The sequence below is a fragment of the Haliotis cracherodii genome, unplaced genomic scaffold, assembly GCF_022045235.1.
Source record: "Haliotis cracherodii isolate W230 unplaced genomic scaffold, xgHalCrac1.p SCAF_12, whole genome shotgun sequence".
Taxonomy (NCBI): domain Eukaryota; kingdom Metazoa; phylum Mollusca; class Gastropoda; order Lepetellida; family Haliotidae; genus Haliotis; species Haliotis cracherodii.
Genome location: NW_027266267.1, coordinates 9875283 through 9895054, shown reverse-complemented (window position 1 = coordinate 9895054; position 19772 = coordinate 9875283). Strand labels below are relative to the sequence as shown.

The 19772-nt window shown below is 38.3% G+C and overlaps 1 protein-coding gene across 1 annotated transcript; it reads left to right on the top strand.

Moving 5' to 3' along the window:
• Positions 1-281: 281 nt before the first annotated feature.
• LOC139457529 (uncharacterized) lies at positions 282-19385 on the top strand. The gene is made up of 8 exons (XM_071238912.1): positions 282-356; positions 13106-13477; positions 13681-13941; positions 14391-14418; positions 14970-15001; positions 15972-16064; positions 16594-16719; positions 17558-19385. The coding sequence occupies exons 1-8, from the start codon at positions 314-316 to the stop codon at positions 17608-17610; spliced, it is 1008 nt and encodes a 335-aa protein (XP_071095013.1). The 5' UTR covers positions 282-313; the 3' UTR covers positions 17611-19385.
• Positions 19386-19772: the final 387 nt, after the last annotated feature.

Below are 19772 nucleotides of genomic sequence, written 5' to 3'. Positions count from 1 at the left end.
TTATCCACAGACGAATGTTTTGAAATATTAGATCAACCGATAGTTTCTTCCTTATTCAATAGTCTCCTTTGAATTACTTTCTATTAAATACTCCCTATTCTAACCTGACAAGAACAATAGCTAAATGAACTGTTTATTTTACGCCTATTATGAAGCATTGTTATTCAAGTACCAGTAAGGGAGGCTATTGGGCACTTGCACAAGGAGCAAGTACTATACCACACACAGGGATATAATATGTATTGCTTGTGTTGTATTCGATCAGTGCAACATGGGATGTCTGCTAGTAACATACGCCTTGTGTTGGCTGGTTATGGCTTCAAGTGTATCAGAAGCCAAAGAGGAAGACACCGACAGTAAGTATGCATATAAATATATTGACCAAACTAAAGGCTATACAGTATATATTTGAGGCACTCGTGCAAGGTGTACGTCCATTGGATACACTTGCATGTTTTACTTAAGTTCGAAAAACTGGAAATAACTAAAGCGAAGAATGTTCACATTCTAAATATCTATTATCAGAAAGAGACTACTTTACGGCGTCCAGACTGCCATCTTTCGATTGTTTAATCATGCTACGACTTTTCGTCTGTCTGCATGTCCGTTTGATTACCGTGCCCACAACGAATGTCAACATAAGTCTTAATAACTACATCGAAGATGCCTTCAATTGTCTACTCAGGGGATTAATCCCTGACAGGCATACAATGTGTGAAATAGGACCGAGGGCAACAATTGGTTTAATGGGGTATCCAAACAGGATGCTAGTCATAAAACAGCTAGCTACAGATTGATATTTGTTATTTTAATATTTCACAATGTCAAGATCAAATATTGTTCGTTTCAAACATTCAACAATGGGCCATATCCCATTAGCGATTTGTTATACTCCTATTTGTTATACAGCAAAGTAGAAATTAATTAAAACAATAGTGGGAGTATACCCCGAGAAGCTGAATTGATTATTCACTGTTTTGAAAGACGTGTAAGGACCGTTAAATCGAAAACCTTTATTCCTTTGACGCCTATACTCTTGAAAAACAATTGGAGATTCACAACTAGGAGTTAATACAAATAACTGACAGGCCCATAACATATTTATAACATACATTGGAGCTTCACAACTAGGAGTTAACACAATTAACTGAAAGATGTGAGAGTAAGTTCTGCTGCTAAAATGTATTATTTCTTTATACAAAAAGGAATTCAAGTAAGCCAATTACTAATCTCAATAAAGACTAAGAGTAAAATCAAATTACAATGAGTTTAGTCATTCAGGTGGTAAAAGTCACAATGTAAAGGTATTGTTGTATATCAGGACACTTTAACAAGATGGACATATAGTCTTCACGAATCTCAACCACTCAGCATAAAGAGGGATTGCATGTTATCTCTGACTATTTAGACATGTTCTCTCATGTTGACCTCGACCTTGGACACACTAGTGCATGTAGGTATCATGAATTCAAGTGTGACTTGGTTGTGTTTCAATGAAATTGTGGATGGAGAATCAGTAGACAAAACCTTAATGACAATCAAGATTGCGAACAGATCCTGTTTTCTATTATTGGGATTTTGATACCTTGTGGTAGACAATTTCATGTCCAACTTACGAAAAAGGTCTAAAATAATTACATATTATCATTTCACAACCCGGATGAGCATACATATGGCTATATGATATTAAAGTATCAATAAGACATACATATTTATGCTTTAAATGGGTAAAAGGGACAGAACATCTTTCATTTCCAATGTTTAATATTTGTTACTTTTTTTAGACACCCTCACATGTCAAAGGTCATTTCTATAAATAAGCTGCCTTAAAAACCTTGCTATCATATCATAATATGACTAATGTATACTAGGCTGTACAAAAATGCATATGTCCAAACAGTTTATGTGATACTTTATATTACAAATTCAAGTGGCTTAACGTTATATGTAATGATTAAATCAATAATCCTAAATATCAAATGAATTCATCCTCATTACATATATTCAAAAACGTTCAGTTATTCAATTCCTCCTTTGAATAAAACTGAAACAAAATACTGGTTCTTCTTTCAATGTTTCCGTTTCTTTGTTTGTCAGCACCGTACCCATGCTCGTGGGTTTCACCGAAGTGTTAATCCTCTGAGACCTGCATCACTTCGGGCTTTCCTCCTACATAAAGCTGACAAGCCGTGATATAACTGGAATACTGTTAAAAGCGGCGTTAAACCCAACTCACTCACTCACTCACTCCTTTTCTTTATTGTACATGTTGAATATAGCACTGGTGCGTTCGTAATTCATAGATGGCAGTTGTTATTTCACTTTGTAATTGGTATACCTTGTATAAACAAACATAAAATGTCTTTCATTTTCCACAACGGAGATATCAGCTGAAGAATGACAGGAACGGCAAAGTCGCTCTTCTCTTGGAATAGTTTCCCATCTGACATTATGACTTCCACATTTAAATCTACTTGGTGCTTATTTTAATTTGAAGGTTTTTTTATGAAGGAGATATATTTTTCTGTATGTAGAGATGGTTCACGTAGATGATTATCACGAAAATTAAATTTCCATTTCTGAAGGCGAACATCTTTAAGTCGTTGATGAAAAGTAGAGATAAACGTATCGATACAGCCAACTCAACGCCAAATCTTGTTATTTTTTTAATATATAATTTACGTATGTCACAAGCTTTGGTCCAACGACTAGCAATGTCAATGCAAACCATATCAAATGCTTTAGAAAAATCTATAAAAATGGCCACAGTGTATTGTTTTTGTGCTTGAGCTGTCCTATCATCATGTTCCAAATTTAAAATATGATCTAGAGTCTGTCTGTTTGCTGTGAAGCCACTCTGGTCCTCTTTTATAAGGCTATTGTTTTGTATTTTATGCTTTAGTCTGTTGTTTATTACTGTTTCCATTATTTTACATAGATGAGATGTGAGAGAGATGGGGCGATAGGAGTCAGGGTCATTTGGGGATTTCCCTGGTTTTAGAATTGGCACCACTAAAGCATTTTTCCATGTTTTGGGGAGGTGGCCAGAAGTCCAAATTTGATTGTATAGTTGAAGTATTAATTTTTGAATTTTGATGGGGATATGATTGAGAATTTTGTAGCTTATATTGTCTAATCCAGTGGCTGGGGCTGTGTTTTTGCTTTTTAAGGCGTTTTGTAGTTCGTGGATGTTGATGAGTTTATTTATGGCAAGGTGTGAGAGTGGTGATCTATTTTGGAATGCAGGTTGAGTGTTTATAGTGTCTTGTATGTGTTTGGAGTGGTTGGCGGAGCTGCTTACGGCCGAAAGATGGGCCGCCATGGCATTGGCCTTTTCTTTATCTGTTTTAAGTTGGGGAAAGTTGGGCGAGTTAGAAGATTTGGCGATGCCTTTTATTGCTTTAAGCTTATTCCATAGAATTTTTGAATTTTGTTTGCCCATCGTCAAAGTTGATGTAAAAGTTTGCCAATGGTTTCTTTTTGTTGCCATGATTAGTTCTTTAGTAAGATTTCTTTGTTTATGAGCCAAATGGAGTTTAGTTCTATCATGTTTAGCCTTATTGAGAGCTTTTTTCCTGAGTTTTCTAGATTGAATAATTTCAGGGCTCCACCATGGTACTGTATTATGTGAAGGTTTTATTTTGGTTGTAGGAATGCATTTAATGGATATGTTGTATAGTATATTGCTAAGGTTTGTGTTGAAGGTATCGATGTCAGTACTATGTATGCTGTGTGTGTCTATTTGGTTACATAGTGTGGCAAACTCCTGCCAGTCCGCTTTAGCAAAATTGAATTTAGTTTGTTTTTGGGAAACAGAAATGGGATTGGGGTCAGATAGGGGCTTGTCGGGGAGGATATTTATAGAAATTTTAATAGGGAAATGGTCACTGCCCCAGGTGTCATTGTGGGGGTCCCAAGTGAGTTTTTGGAAGAGTTGGGGGGGTAGTGATGGATAGGTCCACTGCAGTGGGAGATTGTAGGTGGCTGGTCGGGAATCTTGTGGCTCTATTGTCGTTTAAGCAGATGAGATTTTTGGTGTCTAACCATTCTATTATGTATTTTCCAAATCTATCTTGGTAATTTTTAGTGCCCCACAGTGGGTGATGTGCATTAAAGTCTCCTAGGATGAGGGTATTTGGGCCTATAAATTTGGAGAGAGTTTCTAAATCTTCAGGGTTAAACGGTTTGGTTTTGGTGTGGTAGCAGTTAATTACAGTTATTTTAGTGTCATTGATGGTGATATTAGCCGCCAGGACTTCTAGATTAGGAGTAGGGATAGATAATTCTTTGTATTGAACGGTGTTTTTGATAAACAGGCCTAGTCCTCAATGGGGGGGGGGGGGGGGGGGCTGGCTTATTAGGTGGTCTGGTTCTATCTTGTCGAATGAAAGTGTAGCCTGGCAATTTGAAGGCTTTTTTGGGAGATAGTTTTGTTTCTTGTACTGCTATTATATATGGGGCAATTTTGTTTAGGGCAATGAGGGCCTTAAGTTCATGCCCATTAGTATTGAGACCATTACAGTTCCACTGCAAAAACACCATGTTCTGTTTTATAGATTTGTGGGGATGTTATGGCCAAATGCATGGTGCTATGGGGCTGATTTGGAAGAAGGGTATGGGATTGATTTAACTCATTATTTGAGAGCTTTTATGGCAGTTTGGAAGTGGTGATATGGTTTTTGATATAGGTTAGACACCAAGGCTATGTTGTGGATTTTTTTGGGGGTGGGGTTTTTGATAAGAAGAACTGCTGACAGGAATTCTATGATCTTGTTTGTGTTGGAGTGTAGTTTTTGTGGGGTGATTGGTTTGGGTGTAGTTGACCTGAGTGATTGTATTTTCTGGGCGAGTAGTGGTTTTCTAGATAAATGTGCTTTGGCTTTGTGTGTTTTGGATTGGATTTGTAGTTGGGTGGCTAGGATTGGTATGGCACATCTGAAGAGTGTGTGAATGGGGGTTTGGATGGGATGAGAAGTTGGTTGTGGGGGGGGGGTAGGATGGACGGGGAGAGGGGGTTGTGGTTGGGTTGGGATATGTGTTGGGGGGGGTAGGATGGTCAGGTGGGGGTTAGGGGTAGGTAGCAGGGGGGTGGTGGCCTTGGGGAGGGTGTTGTGTGTTGTGGGTGGGGGTACTGTTGGGGGGGGGGGGGGGGCATACCTGGGTTGGGTTATCTGTGCGGGGAGGGGCAGTGTTTACTACGTGGGTGGGTGGGATGGTGTTTGTTGGGTGGGGGATGGTCTGGTGGGTTGGGACAGGAGTGGAGAAGAGTTGTTTACGTTTGGACTGGATGGGTCGGGTATGGGTAGGGGGAATAGGGGCAGGTAGTGATGTAGAGGATGATGTGTCTGATAGATCTTCAAAATCTGGATGGCTATTGTATGGTTGTAGTATTCTGGCCGGTTTGGGTAAGTGTTCCTGTTTGTTGTGTTTGTTGAGCCGGAGGATGTGTTGTTGTTTGAGTGGGCAAGTATTTTGTGTGGCTGTATGACCTTCGGCTTCACACTGTATACAGTAGGCCGCCCATGTGCACTCTGGGGTTTCATGTCTGAGGGACCCACATTTCTGGCACATGGGCGGTTGTCGGCAAGTAGCTGTAGTATGGTTGTAGGAGTGGCATATGTTACATTGTGGTGGGTTTTTTCTTATTGGATTATTGCTCCGAAAGTTATATGTGTGGGTAATGTAGTGCTCTTGAAGGTAAGAAAGATAGTTTGTGTTGTGGTTCTACCTGGTATGGGTGTTCTGTTATTGATGCTCTTGTAATCTGTGATTTGGGGTTGTGTGTGGAGTTGGTTTGCTGTTTGGATGTACTCTAGTATGTCCTCTTGTGTGTCCCTATGGTCTATGTATATAACCCCTTGTATAGATGTGAGCCATTTTGGTGTTTGCCATGTAATGTTAAGACCATCTATCATTGTCTGTCTACGTGCTTGGTTGAGTGTGTCTTGTGAAGGAAAGGTGATCTTAAACCCCCTGCCACGTCTGTTTATGTATTTGTATGATATATGTGCTTTTTGCAGGCAGAGGGCGAATTTATTGTTTGAGAAGGTGTCGTTGAGTGGTGTGGTGTTGGTTGAGAATGCTAACAGTGTAAGTTTGGTTTGGTTTGTTGCTGTAGTCTGTTCAGATGTTGAGGTGGATGGGGGTGTTTGCTTGGCACAAGTTTTCTTTGTCGTGAGCAGGGATTCTGCTGGGGATTGGTGGGGTCGCTTGGTTGGTTTTGGGGATGGGGGTTTGGGGGCTGTTTTGGTTTTGGTTTGTTGTGTGTGTGGTGGGGGAGGGGGAATTTGGGGTTGTATGCTGGGGGATGTGATGCTGCTGTGGGGTTGATTAAAAGAAAATTCCTGAAAATCTATCCCAAAGTCAAAGGGGATAGGGTTTTGGCTGTGGGTGGGTGTGAGTCCCGGGAAGTGGGTGTCTGAGTGAATGGGTGTTGTGAATATGGAGTCTGTGTTGGGGGATGTAGGTGGAGGGGGGGTAGTTGTGGACATGGTTTGTATAGGCAAGGGGGGTAGCAATACAACAATATAACACAAGGATTTAATAAGCCAATAGAATCAAGACTAGATTTAGTGAAAGTAAAATATGGCGTACAAAAGTTACAAGATGGTATTTAAGCTAAACTAGTGAATACTATCAGTTGGAAGTATTAGAGCGTATTAATAATACAACGATTACCAACAATTGCCAGGTAAATTAAGAAAGAATAGAGGGGGGAGGGAGATAGAAAAAGCACTTATCGAGCTTGTTTGTCCTTGGGGGTAGCCCTGGGGGGTTAGTCACTGGCCAAGATGGCCGCCGGCTTGGGAAGAATCTATTGTCCGATCCCACTTGGGGTATTTGTTTGGTGTCCCAGTTGAATAGGAGGAGGGAGAACTATGTTGTTCTAGTGGTCTGCGTGATTAAATATTGGTATAGTATGGTACGTTTGTCCGCTTTAAACCTTGTTTACTCCGTCATGGCTAGATCGAGAAATGTGTGGTGTAGAAGACAGAATACATATAAAAATCTTATATACTTCTAACTTGGGTTTCAGAACAAAGAGACATCCTACTCACAATTCAAACAACTTTTACGTTAAAGTCGCATCTTCTCAATACAAGATATAGTAGTAGAGATTAACTGATTCCCGCGTGTTGTTATAGCTTCATCGTTTTTTTACTAGATTACTTAATCTGAGTTCAATGGAAGTTAGTAATCACATTCTCTGAGTTCAATTTTAACAATTTTAGTAGATTATCTCTTTCTTTATTTTTCCGTCTCACGAGTTTAATGGAAGTTAGTAATCACATTCTGTGAGTTCAATTTGTTTTATCTCTTTCTTCACTTTTCCGTCTCACAACACCCCAGTGTCCTCAATGTATAAGTGTCCGTTGTATACATAACGAGGGTACACATCACTGATCTTTTCATTCGCCTTCCCGGTCCCCAGTCCCTTACCCCTCCATTCGCCTTTCCGGTACTACTGGTAAATATATTTTCGACTTCCCGGGCCGACACCACAGCGATAGCCTCTCGTTATACAACCAGTGCTTTTCTAACCAAGACTAGTAAATGTGACAAGTTTAATACAAACAATCTCCCAAGTAACTTTTTTAATGATGAAAACATTACCAAGAAAGTGAATGAAACAATTTCTAAAATTGAGAAGCAACTAAGTGAAGAAAGAAGTGTATCTGAAGCCTACCAATCTTTTACAGACCTAATATATGAGGAAATGGATGAAAAATTAAAGAAAATGGGTAGTAGAAGAAATAATATCAAAAGAAGATTTAAATCAAGGTTCAAACCATATTGGAATGAAGATCTTCAGGGAAAATGGGACTGTATGTGTGAAAAAGAAAGACTGTGGTTATCTTGTTCAGGTTCACAACACAATAAAAGAGCTTTAAGAAGAGATTATGTTGATAAAAGAAAACTATTTGACAAGTTTCTAAGGAAAACAAAGAGACTGTATCAAAATCAACAAAGAGATGAACTGTTATCTATGTGTGAAGAAAACAAAAGTAATGAGTTCTGGAGAGAAATTGGTAAACTGGGGTTATCAAATGATAGGAAGAAACAAATTCCCATGAAGATGAAGTTAGACAATGAAGAAATCACATCTGATGCAGACACTGTTTCACAACACTGGAGAGACTCATATCATTCATTGTTTTCTGCTAATGAAGAAAAGAGCAGTAAACTGTTTGATGGTGAATTTTATCAAAATATAATAGAAGAATTAGCTAAATTGAAAAAAATAGAAGAAGACAGAGATATCTCAAGTTTAAATAAACCTATTTCATTCAGTGAGGTTGAAATAGCTGTTAATCATCTCAAGAAAGGTAAAGCTGTTGGTTTGGATAATATTCCTGCTGAAGTCCTACAAAATAATCACTGTATTAAGCTACTCCACAAATTAATACACTTTGTTTTGAGAATTCAGTTGCACCTCATGAATGGAATAAAGGAATCATAAATCCTATTCCAAAGTCAAATAGTGATCCACTTGACCCACTTAGCTATAGAGGAATAACTCTGTTATCTATTCCATGTAAGGTATACACAGACATCTTAAATAGGAGGATTCAATCCTGGCTAGAAGATAATAATACATTAGTAGAAGAGCAGAATGGATTCAGACAGAATCGCAGTTGCATAGATCATGTTTATGCACTTTACAACATCATCAATGTGAGAAAGTCCACTAAAAAGTCAACATTTGTGTGTTTTGTTGACATAAAGAAGGCATTTGACTCTGTTGACAGGCAATGCTTATGGTTCAAGCTTATGAAATGTGGTATAAAAGGAAAAATTCTTCAATGCATACAGTCACTCTACAACAATGTGCAATGCACAGTTAAATTAAATGACTTGTATACAGATCCATTTGATGTAAATTATGGTGTTAAACAAGGCTGTAAATTATCCCCAACTTTATTTTCTATTTACATCAATGATCTTGCTGAGGAATTGAAAGGTTTACAATGTGGAATTGAAATAGAGAACTATATGTTATCTGTTCTCCTATATGCGGATGACCTAGCATTAATCGCCCCGGATGAAGAATCTCTACAGAAAATGCTATGTATACTCAGTGAATGGTGCAGAAAGTGGAGGTTAGAAATAAACTGTGAGAAAACACAAGTTGTGCATTTCAGACCCAAGTCTACAATCATTTCAGATTACCAGTTTAAATGTGGCTTAAATGTTGTACCATATACAGAGAGCTATAGATACCTGGGCATCTGGTTGAATCAACATATGGACATGCATAAGACTGTAAAAGAACTTTGTAAATCTGCCAGTAGAGCACTATCTGCATTGTACACTAAATTTAGAAGTTGTGGTGGGATGTCCTATGAAGTGTATACCAAGTTGTACAATACCCTTATCAAGCCTGTTTTGTTCTATGGAGCTGGTATATGGGGGATTAACAAATACAGGGAGGTGCAAGTCATCCAAAACAAAGCTTGTAGATTTTTTCTAGGAACCGGTCAAAATGCTTCTAACTTGGCGATTCGCAGCGATATGGGATGGTCATCAAGTGATGTGGATCAAAAGATAGAATTATTTAGACAATTCTTCAGATGTGAATCAATGCCAGATAGCAGAATCCCAAATATTATTCATAAGTGGGCAATGTATCAAAGTAAATCTCTTGATAAAAGAACTGAAATGCTGATACGAGACTTAAATGTGGATGGGATTATCAGTGACAGTGACAATAACAAGAAAAAAGTGAACTTACTGAAGGATATCTTGAAAGAGAAAGATAGTGAAACATGGTGTAAACAAGTGTGGGATGATGAGAACAAACCAAATGGTAACAAGCTAAGGACTTTCAGACTTTTCAAATTTGATGTGAATGTGAGCCACTATGTGAAATGTGTGAAGCGAGGGGATTATCGCAGTGTTTTATCTAAGTTTAGGTGTGGTAACCTCCCTCTATTAGTCGAAACAGGCCGCTATGCCAAGCCACCTATTCCTTTAAATGATAGAATATGTAAATTTTGTGCAGAAAAAAATAATTATGTTATTGAGGATGAATCACACTTTTTAATAGATTGTTTTGTATACAGTGACCTGAGATATCAACTACTACACAAGGCAGCTGAATTAAACCAGGACTTTTATTATTTTAATAGCATTCAGCAATTATCTTATTTGATGCAAGAAGTGATTTTACAGCCGCTTTTAGCAATCACATTATACAGCATGTATAGAAGGAGAGTGCATCTCTTCTAGTCTTAACATTGTATATAATATTTTTATTTTGTGTTTTATATTTAATAATGTTATATGTTTTAAATGTTTTTAGAGTGTCTCATAAGCCCTAGAGGCTGGATATTGTACTTTTAATGGCAACTTGCTTTTGTTTAAAATGTGTTTTATGTACAATATGTGACACTTAAATAAACATTTCTTCTTCTTCTTCTTCTAACCCCGATTTATTTAAGACAGCGTCTGTCATTCGCTATACAAACAGTGTTTTTTCTAACCCCGATTTAGTTAAGACAGCGGCAGCCTTTCCCCATACAAACAGTGCTTTTCTAACCCCGACCTAGTTAAGACAGCGGCAGCCTTTCGTTATACAAACAGTGCTTTTCTAACCCCAATTAAGTTTATACAGCGGCAGCCTTTCGTTAAACAAACAGTGCTTTTCTAACTCCGACCTAATTAAAACAGCAGCAGCCTTTCGTTATACAAACAGTGCTTTTTCAAACCGCGATCTAATTAAGACAGCGGTATTATTTACATTATCTGTTACTAAAATCTGCACAAATGTTATATTTCTTATGTAAAATGCTGTCAACATAAATAAATAAAAATTATTTCATAACACTCCAAATATATAATAAAATAGTATTAACGTATTAGTACCACGTGCAAAAATACTGTTCGGTAACATTAGTTTCAAACCCCAAGAAAATCTCTTACGAGTTCAAAAAATTCAAAGAAGCAGTGGTAAAATCTATCCATATATACAAAATTGTATAGTTTTGGAAATACCAACTATACAAAATTGTATATTTTGGAAATACCAAATATACAAAATTGTATATTTTGTATATATGGGTATTTTTTCTTGTGCAAGCATTTGATAATTACATTTAGGATATCTTGAAACTGGCATAATTACGAACTTTGTCCAAAATGTGATACACTTTTTTTTCTACAAAAGTCACTGCTTGTTGTTTCCAACTCTCCTAATATTGCCTCGTTACTTGTTTTGCTTCCCACACTGAATATTTGTCTACAATAGTAAAATTGAACCCTCTAAAAAAATCTCTATATATATATTGAAAACCAATATTTCAGCTCAGTGAGTTAAAATAGGTTCTACCATCTTGTCAAATAGAAACAGTGTCATTTTAAGATTTGTTCTATATTTGCAGATACATCTAAAAAGTCAAAATGTTGCTGTTGTTGCTTGTTCAGATAGATGAAGATGAGCTCTACTACGTCATATTTTTGTAGTAATGAACACTCAAAGATACGTGTACACAGGAACACTGTTTGTAAATAAATAAAGCCCTTTCCATAATTCTGTTATAATACCATTTCTCTGACATTTAAAATAAAATTCTGCTCTTCTGAACACTACAGTTTCTGTCTCTTCTTAATTCAACTTCATTCCATATTTGGGGTGGTGGATCAGCCTAGTGGCTCGTCACGCAAAAGACCCGGGTTCGATTCACCACATGGGTACACTGTGTGAAGCCCGTTTCTGGTGTCCCCCACTGTGATATTTCTGGAATATTGCTAAAAGCGGCGTAAAACCATACTCACTCACCCATTCCGTATTTACTACAAAGTCGGTCAAGAGATCAAGCCTATATTCTGTATCATCTGCATATAATAACGTTGTGGTATGGTCTCCTTGACATCTCTCTCGTGAACATGAATTGAAGTTTAATTGGAACATCTAGGCGTGTACGCGACATATGCTATTTGAAGAACATCTCTTCAATAAGAACTTCACAAAGGAACACTGCATCCATTGGAAGTATGTTGTTAAGCCACAGTCGGTGATTATGTGAGGAATACCACCCCCCATAGTCATGGCGCACAAGATCCAGTAGTTTTGGGATCCAGCTTGTTAACTGTATATCCCTGAACATTAGCTGAACGAACTGCTGTGAGCTGCAGAACCTGATTATGGCTGTATGTGGATATGATATCTTCTTGACACTTTTACTTGAATATATTCTTTCATGCTACAACGTGTTTTGTCAGAGTGGATCATTCCACTTCGCACAAAATGATTCAGGTACTTGCATATTGGAGCAATCAACCGTATCCCATGCTTTTGTAATCCTGTGACAAGAGGGCTGTTTGACTAATAAGGGACACCCAACAATATGTGCTATGTTGATAGTCTTGTAGCAATCATTTTGGACTGATCGTAATACATGTGTACTTGAAACGATTCAAACACAAATTGTCACTTCAATTTATGTCACACCTTTGATAAAACCAGTGAACAGGTCAAGGGTAGCAAGGTATATTACTCTCACCATTATGTGTGATTGATGACTGAGAATCAATATATTTGCCATCTTTCACTTTTATGCATTAAAAGAGCTAGAGGAAGTTCTGAAGTTAGGTTATGTGGACATTCAAATTAGAACGTGGTGGAAGGGATTTTGACTTAGGCCAAGCTTAATACAGGCGCTAGAAACAAAGTATGTAGCCAACAGTTTAAAGCATAAACAAAGACTACCACTTACCTTGATGTTACTCCAAGCAAACGTCAAGTTTTGAAATAATGTTTCAATCATCAATTTGAAATGTTGGTAGAATCTCCTTTTAACACAACCTGGAACGTGCACTTTTTACATCATTACTTTTTACCAAGTTTTAGATTCATTTTAACTCACGTATGTGTCACCGAATTCTAGTATTCAGCTCAATCGTTGGCCACGAAGTACTCATTATTTGTTTTTACATTTTTCTTTAAATATTCTCGCCATATTCACATTTTCTCCTTAGCATATGTTTTCTAATCATTAATGTTTCATAAACTCTCTCACACACACACACACACACACACACACACACACACACACACACACACACACACACTTTAAAAATACGTTTATTGTGTTATGTCTTTCAGTCTTCATACTTGTTCCGAAAACGAAAGTCAAGAGAGCTCCTGATCCACAATACAATTCCACAAAACATGTCAAAGAGAGTCGCAATATTACGTTTGCTTGTTCAATTAACTGGGAGAAGGATGTCGATGTTTTATGGTTACGAAGAAACGATAACCAGTATAACGCCTACGTCCGTTATCACAAAGGTGTGTGCACAGGCTCTGCAAATGAGACACTGGTAAATTTGCATGTTGGAAACGGATCGTGTTTCAATAATTCATATGAATTAAAGATTACAAATATTAGTAAACAGTACGAAGGTGAATGGTATTGTGTGGTCAATCAAGAGTGGTACAGTCAATACATTGATCTCCGAGTGGACATGCATTATGGTAAGTACACTTTCTTGTTACAATAAAATGATGTAAATAACATTGCATTCTTCGTCTTCAATGCATGATTCATTTCAATTTACGCAAAACTGGCTAAATGTAAGTACACGCTTGTCCATATGTGTACGGGCACAATATATACTGTGTTACCATCTTGATTGTCTGGTATCGTGTCTAAACATAACGACCATATATGTTTAAAGGGGTAACTACTTCCCAAGTAACCCGTGCACCTACAACAAGCATGGTGAAAGTGAAAGTCAGTAGGCATGACGCATTAACATCAAAATCAACAAAAGCAACAACAGGATATTCAACCGAAAGAACAGATAAGGAACAGGCATCCATAAACACATTGGTTCCTCTGATCGGTGGAGCAGCAGGCGGTGCGTTCGTCTTATTGGCCCTCGTGATCACTGGATGTGTTCTTTACAGATCGAAGAGGGAGGTGAACAAGTCTAATGGTAAATGCTATAATGAAGTATTTCATACCACAACCTGTCAGAGGAATGCCATTCATGTATGCCATTCAACTATACTGACCTGGTTGATGCATGTCATCGTATCCCAACTGCGTGGATCGAGACTCATGATGTCAATCACTAGATTGTCTGGTCCAGACTCAAATATTTACAGCTTATATAAACCTCATAGCCTGAATATTGCTGCGGCGTCAAACAACAAACAAACAAACAGAGAAACATTTAATACATGTCTTAAACCTTTGCAAAATCTCTTTAAGATCGGATCTTGAAACAATCTTTAACAAATCAAAAGTCTCAATTAAACATATGTAGACATGTGTAGCATGCATTGCACTTAATTCACATAAGATCCATGTTTGTTGTACTGATAACTTAATTCACCTGTGGTAACATAATATAACGCAGTGCCCTCGTCTATCGTATTACAGATGGACCGGCATCAACAGATCATGACAGGTAACATTATGAAACAAATATATTGCTAGAGTAGATGCAAAAGTGGGTTGTTCTAAGAGAAGAAACTTTTTTTTTCTCTCATGTAGTGACAACCAGAACCATTGTTTTATGAATCATGTCATCGTAAAGCATGTCCCTCTACTTATAAAGGCACACATCATGAGAGTAATTGTATGTACAGACACAAATACAAATTTGCGATTTCCAATTGCATCAATACCTATTGGATGACTGAGCAAACGTGGTTACCTTTAGGTATGATTTGTGGTTGTGTCACTTTAGCTGTACATATATAAACTGCCTGAACACGTGTACTTGACAACAGGATGCAGAGATTGATCAGGAAAAATTTGTATCCCGAGCTTTAAGGTGGTCAGTTTAGTATTTCATACTACATTGTGTCCGATATTACTCCTATCAACTTTGATTTGACCCATGCATCCCGTGTAGTACATCTTCACAAAGAAATATGTATATCGTGTTCGTGATATAGACAACACTTAATTTTCAAACTCAGATTATTTTACTCTATCATGATTGTGTATCTCCAGAGACCCAGGAGCACATGTTGAAGAGGCTGTTGGTGAGTACTACAGATGAACTTCGCTTCCCATCAATAGTTCGCTATGGTAAAATCAAATGTGGACATACTGTAAAGAAAAAGAGGAACCAGAAACAGCTGCATGACAACACATATCGTCCCACGTTTCAACTGTCGTTCATGCATTAGGGAGGGGGCGGGGGCACAAGTGGCCCAGTCGTCTAAGGTGCCGTGATTCGTCGTGCAGAGTTGCGTCCCTCAGGCACGCCAGAAACCTATGATTGTGGGTTCAAATCCCGGTTCGCCCCGATTATGTTTCTAGGTTTGTCAGCACCATACCCGTGCTCGTGGGTTTCACCGCAGAGGTAAACGTCTGAGACATGCTTTCCTCCCACATTAAGCTGACACGCCGCGATATAACTGGAATACTGTTAAAAGTGGCGTTTAACCCATCTTACTCCCTCATACACTCACTCACTCATGCATTAGGGGGAGACAATTGCTCCACGGCCTTGCGCTCATTTTCCGTCTATGTTTAGTGCCAAATTTGCAATTAAGACATTGTTCCTAAGTAAGCAGGGTTATTATTAGCTGGTAAATGCACATAGATCATAAAACATGTGAAGTAGAAATACTTGAATCTAACATGCTAGTGTAGTCTCCTTATTTCTGAACACAAACATGATGACTCGAATTGCAGCGGTTGAGAAAATAGAATAACAGATCGGTTCGGAAATCTCACAATGGACCAGATTATTTGGCAAATAAGGATGGCTCCTTTAAAAGTCCACAGCAGGAATCTATCTGTTCATGATAAGTACCTCATACATCAATCCCACTTCATTATCTTCCTTTGATGTACCACGTGTCCCTCCTCATTCACACTACTCTATAAACGTCTTATTATTGCCTATTGTTACAGTAATGGACAGTGGAAGGTGTACACGCGTCCACGTGTCCCTCCTCATTCACACCACACTATTATAAGTGTTATTATTGCCTATTGTTACAGCGATGGAGGGAGATGTCATATACCGCAGCTGCGGCGCAGGCAATGATGACTACGCACAAATACCCTGTCGTGAACCTGCATCTGCCTCTCATGGTAGGTCTTTGTTTTCATTTACATTTGACAGAGTGAGCGTGTTAAACATGGTACAAACACATTGATGGTATGCAGATATCGGAATGATAACCTCTTGGTGAGAATGGTTGAATGAAATTTGTGTTGGATATATCTATAATGAATATGTTTACATCTGGGATACTGGGGGGCACGGGTGGCCAGGTCGTCGAAGGCGCTGCGATTCGCTGAACAGCGTTGCGTCCATTGGGCACAACAGAACCCTATGATTGTGAGTTCGAATCCTGGTTCGCCCCGATTATGTTTCTAGGTTTGTCAGCACCATACCCGTGCTCGTGGGTTTCACCGAAGGTGTAAACGTCTGAGACGTGCATCACCTCGCACCTCCCTCCCACATTAAGCTGACACGCCGTGTTATAACTGGAATAATGTTAAAACCAGTTTTAATGAGGTCCTTTCAGAATATAACCAATGGTCATAGATTAATATGAAACGCAATCTAGTTTAGATGATTTCATAATCTTTTTAAACGTGTTGTACCTGTCTACAGAGAAGGAAGATGCCAGTGCGTTGAAGAATCAACCTGACACAGAGGACAGGAACACCAATCAGCCTGGAGTGGACAGTGGGGATATCTATGCCGTACCTGACAAACCCAAGAAGTCAACAGTCGAGGGTAAGTCTCCTCTTATTAGTTGTTGGGGCAAGGGAGACGGTGTCGTTAAAGTGAAGAGTCCCTTCACCGTGTCTGAAAAATGGTATCGTAGTTTAGCCTGCTTATGTTTCGAGGTTTGTCAGCACCATACCAGTGCTAATAATGGTCACCAAAGTCGTCTAAGATAACGTTATTCCGCACTTTCCCCCTACATTGAACTGATACAATTGAAATACGGTTCAAATGGGTTTTAAGCCCAACTCACTCTGTCATGTTTGTTTGTTGTTTAATGCCGCACTCAGCAATATTCCAGCTACATGACGGCGATCTGTAAAATAATCGATTCTGGACCAGACAATTCAATGACATCATGAGCATCGATCCACGCTATTTGGTTACGATGATATGCATCAACCAAGTCAGCGAGTCTGACCTACCGATCCCGTTAGTCGCCTTTAACGACAAGCATACTCGCCTTTTACGGCAAGCATGCGTCGTTGAAGACCTATTCTACCCCGGACCTTGACGGGTTTCATGTGTCTGCCACGGTGGAAATGGAACCCACATTGGATTGCTACACTGTGTGGTCTTCATTTGACTCTGTGCTGACATATTGTTTCTATGTGTATCGTGTGGTGATCCCGGGTTAGAATAAGTATGTCTCCAGGAACCTATATGTGACTTAAGAAGTGGCTGAGTGAATATACTTTTAAGGTTTAGGTAACACAGGATGTTGAGCATAATAACAATTACTGATTTGTTTGGACTATAGTTTATCATTTACAGGCCGTAGTATATCCTTTATTATTTCATGTGTGGTGCTTGTAGTGTCTGTTTGGACCCTTGGTTGTTGTTACAGATGTAGAGGATGTGTACAGTCAAGTGCAGAAGCCGAAGACAGGGATCGAGTAGAATGAGGAAAGCCTGTCAGTTTACATAAGAGAGATTTATACGGTCTTGTTACTTTAACAAATAGACGTAGCATACAGCCCCTTCCACTGAACTAGCAATAAAGGAGACCAGCGAGATTGTTTCATATTGAGATCTATACATAAAGATTCATTATGACCAGAAATATATCTACATGACTGTATGACAAGAGGGGTTACTTTCCAATAGTCAACTTGAACTTTATGTCGAGCAATATCACAGCAGCTCCAGCCTTTGCTGTCTACATTTCACCCCTTTTGAGATACAATCGAGCATGCCCTTTCTACCAATATTTCAAAGACTCTTGTTCAAATGTTTTTTGATCAAGGTGAAAAGATTCAAGGTTGCAGTAAAGCCTTCAAAAAGTTTTATAGTAGACATGTAGACGACATTTCCAAATATGACGCATCCGTGACAAGAAATATGTCCTATGCACGTCCCTACTTTGACTTGTGCCATATGTTTCCATGTTGTTTTTCTGATGTACAATTGACTTGCATGAACATGTGCTTGTGACCGGTGTCACACGATGGGTAGGATACTTTCACCTTTTCATTAACACCTCGTATGATCACTATTTGATAGTGATCCACAGACACATGATCATGATACAGTCGGAATTGTACAATCGACTTCATTTTTATCAGAGATATATACTATGAATAATTTTATGGGAAGGGTTTTGTCGCTTTTACATATATGCATGGTTATAAATGTTAAAGACGTACATTGTCACATGGACTATGTAAGTAAAATGCGTTGTTGTTAATTGTTACATTTATACAATCCCTTATGCCACCTTGTCCATTAAGTGTTTGTATGATTTAGTAGTAGTTTTTCAAATGTAAACTCTGAGTGGACCATTGTACGCCTTGTGTGTAAGAAACAAACACTTTTGACTCTTCTGTGACATGGGAGAGTTTCTTCATAAATCTTTTGACAATTTGATAAGAATAGAATCTCACCTATGCAAACCGGTCAGCAAGCTCGCACTGTCCAAAGTCCCAGATTATGGCCACGGTAATCTCGTAGAGCAGACTGTAAAGGAGGCTTTGGAAACTCTTTTTTTTGTTCAAAGCATCAGCAATAGTAAGAAGTTGAGAGTCTAACTTTATGCGGCCATGCCAGCCTGTCCAGTCTCAATACAACACTTCTCACCCAAGCAATGGTGTAGACCTTTGTAACGACCGTGTGACATAATCCTTAACATATATATTTGCCTTCGATTTTACAAATAGTCATCTTGATCTATTTTTTTTATATCTTTTATGCACTGGTATAAGTTGTATATTTTCAAGATTGTTGTTTGCTTGTTTGTTGTTTTGTACTGCAGTCAGCAATATTCAAACTGTTTTCCATTTGCCTGTAACTAAACGCGTCTGTACTAGACAACCAGTGCTTGTTGATGAGGTTGGGTACGAGTACACAAATACAGCCAAGTAATGAACCCTGAACCCGGCCTTCGTGTTCAGATCTATCGGTTATTGCGTCTGGCATTTGGTTCCGTGGACCCCCTGATGCATACAGTGTGTTTTTATTAAGCTTGTGTATTATTATATAATTTTATGTTACTATATTTAGCAACGGGTGAATGCGTTAGGGCACTTGAACTCGCTTGGTTGTCAGATGATCATGACAACCAAACGTGTTGTGATGGACAAACATCCATAAAACCAGGTCCTCCGGACATTGATGTGTATGCCCTTTACTCCATCGTTTTGGTGGATTTGATTTCTGCATTTTTAATCTAAAACTGAAACGGTATGAACAGTTGGACATCCAACTTTATATATTTGATTAAGAACTCGGTCGAGTTTAAAGACTACTATTTAGATATCAGTTGTTTCTTGTTAAAAAGAGGTCAACTCTAAAGTATTCTATTCTTCTGGACTTGTCAATCTTGTTTAACTTACATGTATATATTGCAACACATTCCATACCCTCAAAAGAGATATACGAACCAGAGTGTGTTTTTCTAGTTATATAACACATTGTTATAGTTAAATCATATGTTATTCAAGAAAGCATGAACATCATCTCTAAAGAATTTAAAACAAAATATGTGAACAATAAATAAGAAAATTAAACAGTTATAGCATGGAAGAATACTGTATATAATTCTTCCATTATCAAAGTGTGTTGAC

Bases quoted from the DNA above. Each gene is read 5' to 3' on its own strand.
- LOC139457529 (XM_071238912.1), top strand. From the start codon at position 314: ATGGCTTCAAGTGTATCAGAAGCCAAAGAGGAAGACACCGACA. The intron at 357-13,105 runs GTAAGTATGCAT...TATGTCTTTCAG, and splicing joins CAAAGAGGAAGACACCGACA to TCTTCATACTTGTTCCGAAA. The intron at 14,419-14,969 runs GTAACATTATGA...GTGTATCTCCAG, and splicing joins GCATCAACAGATCATGACAG to AGACCCAGGAGCACATGTTG.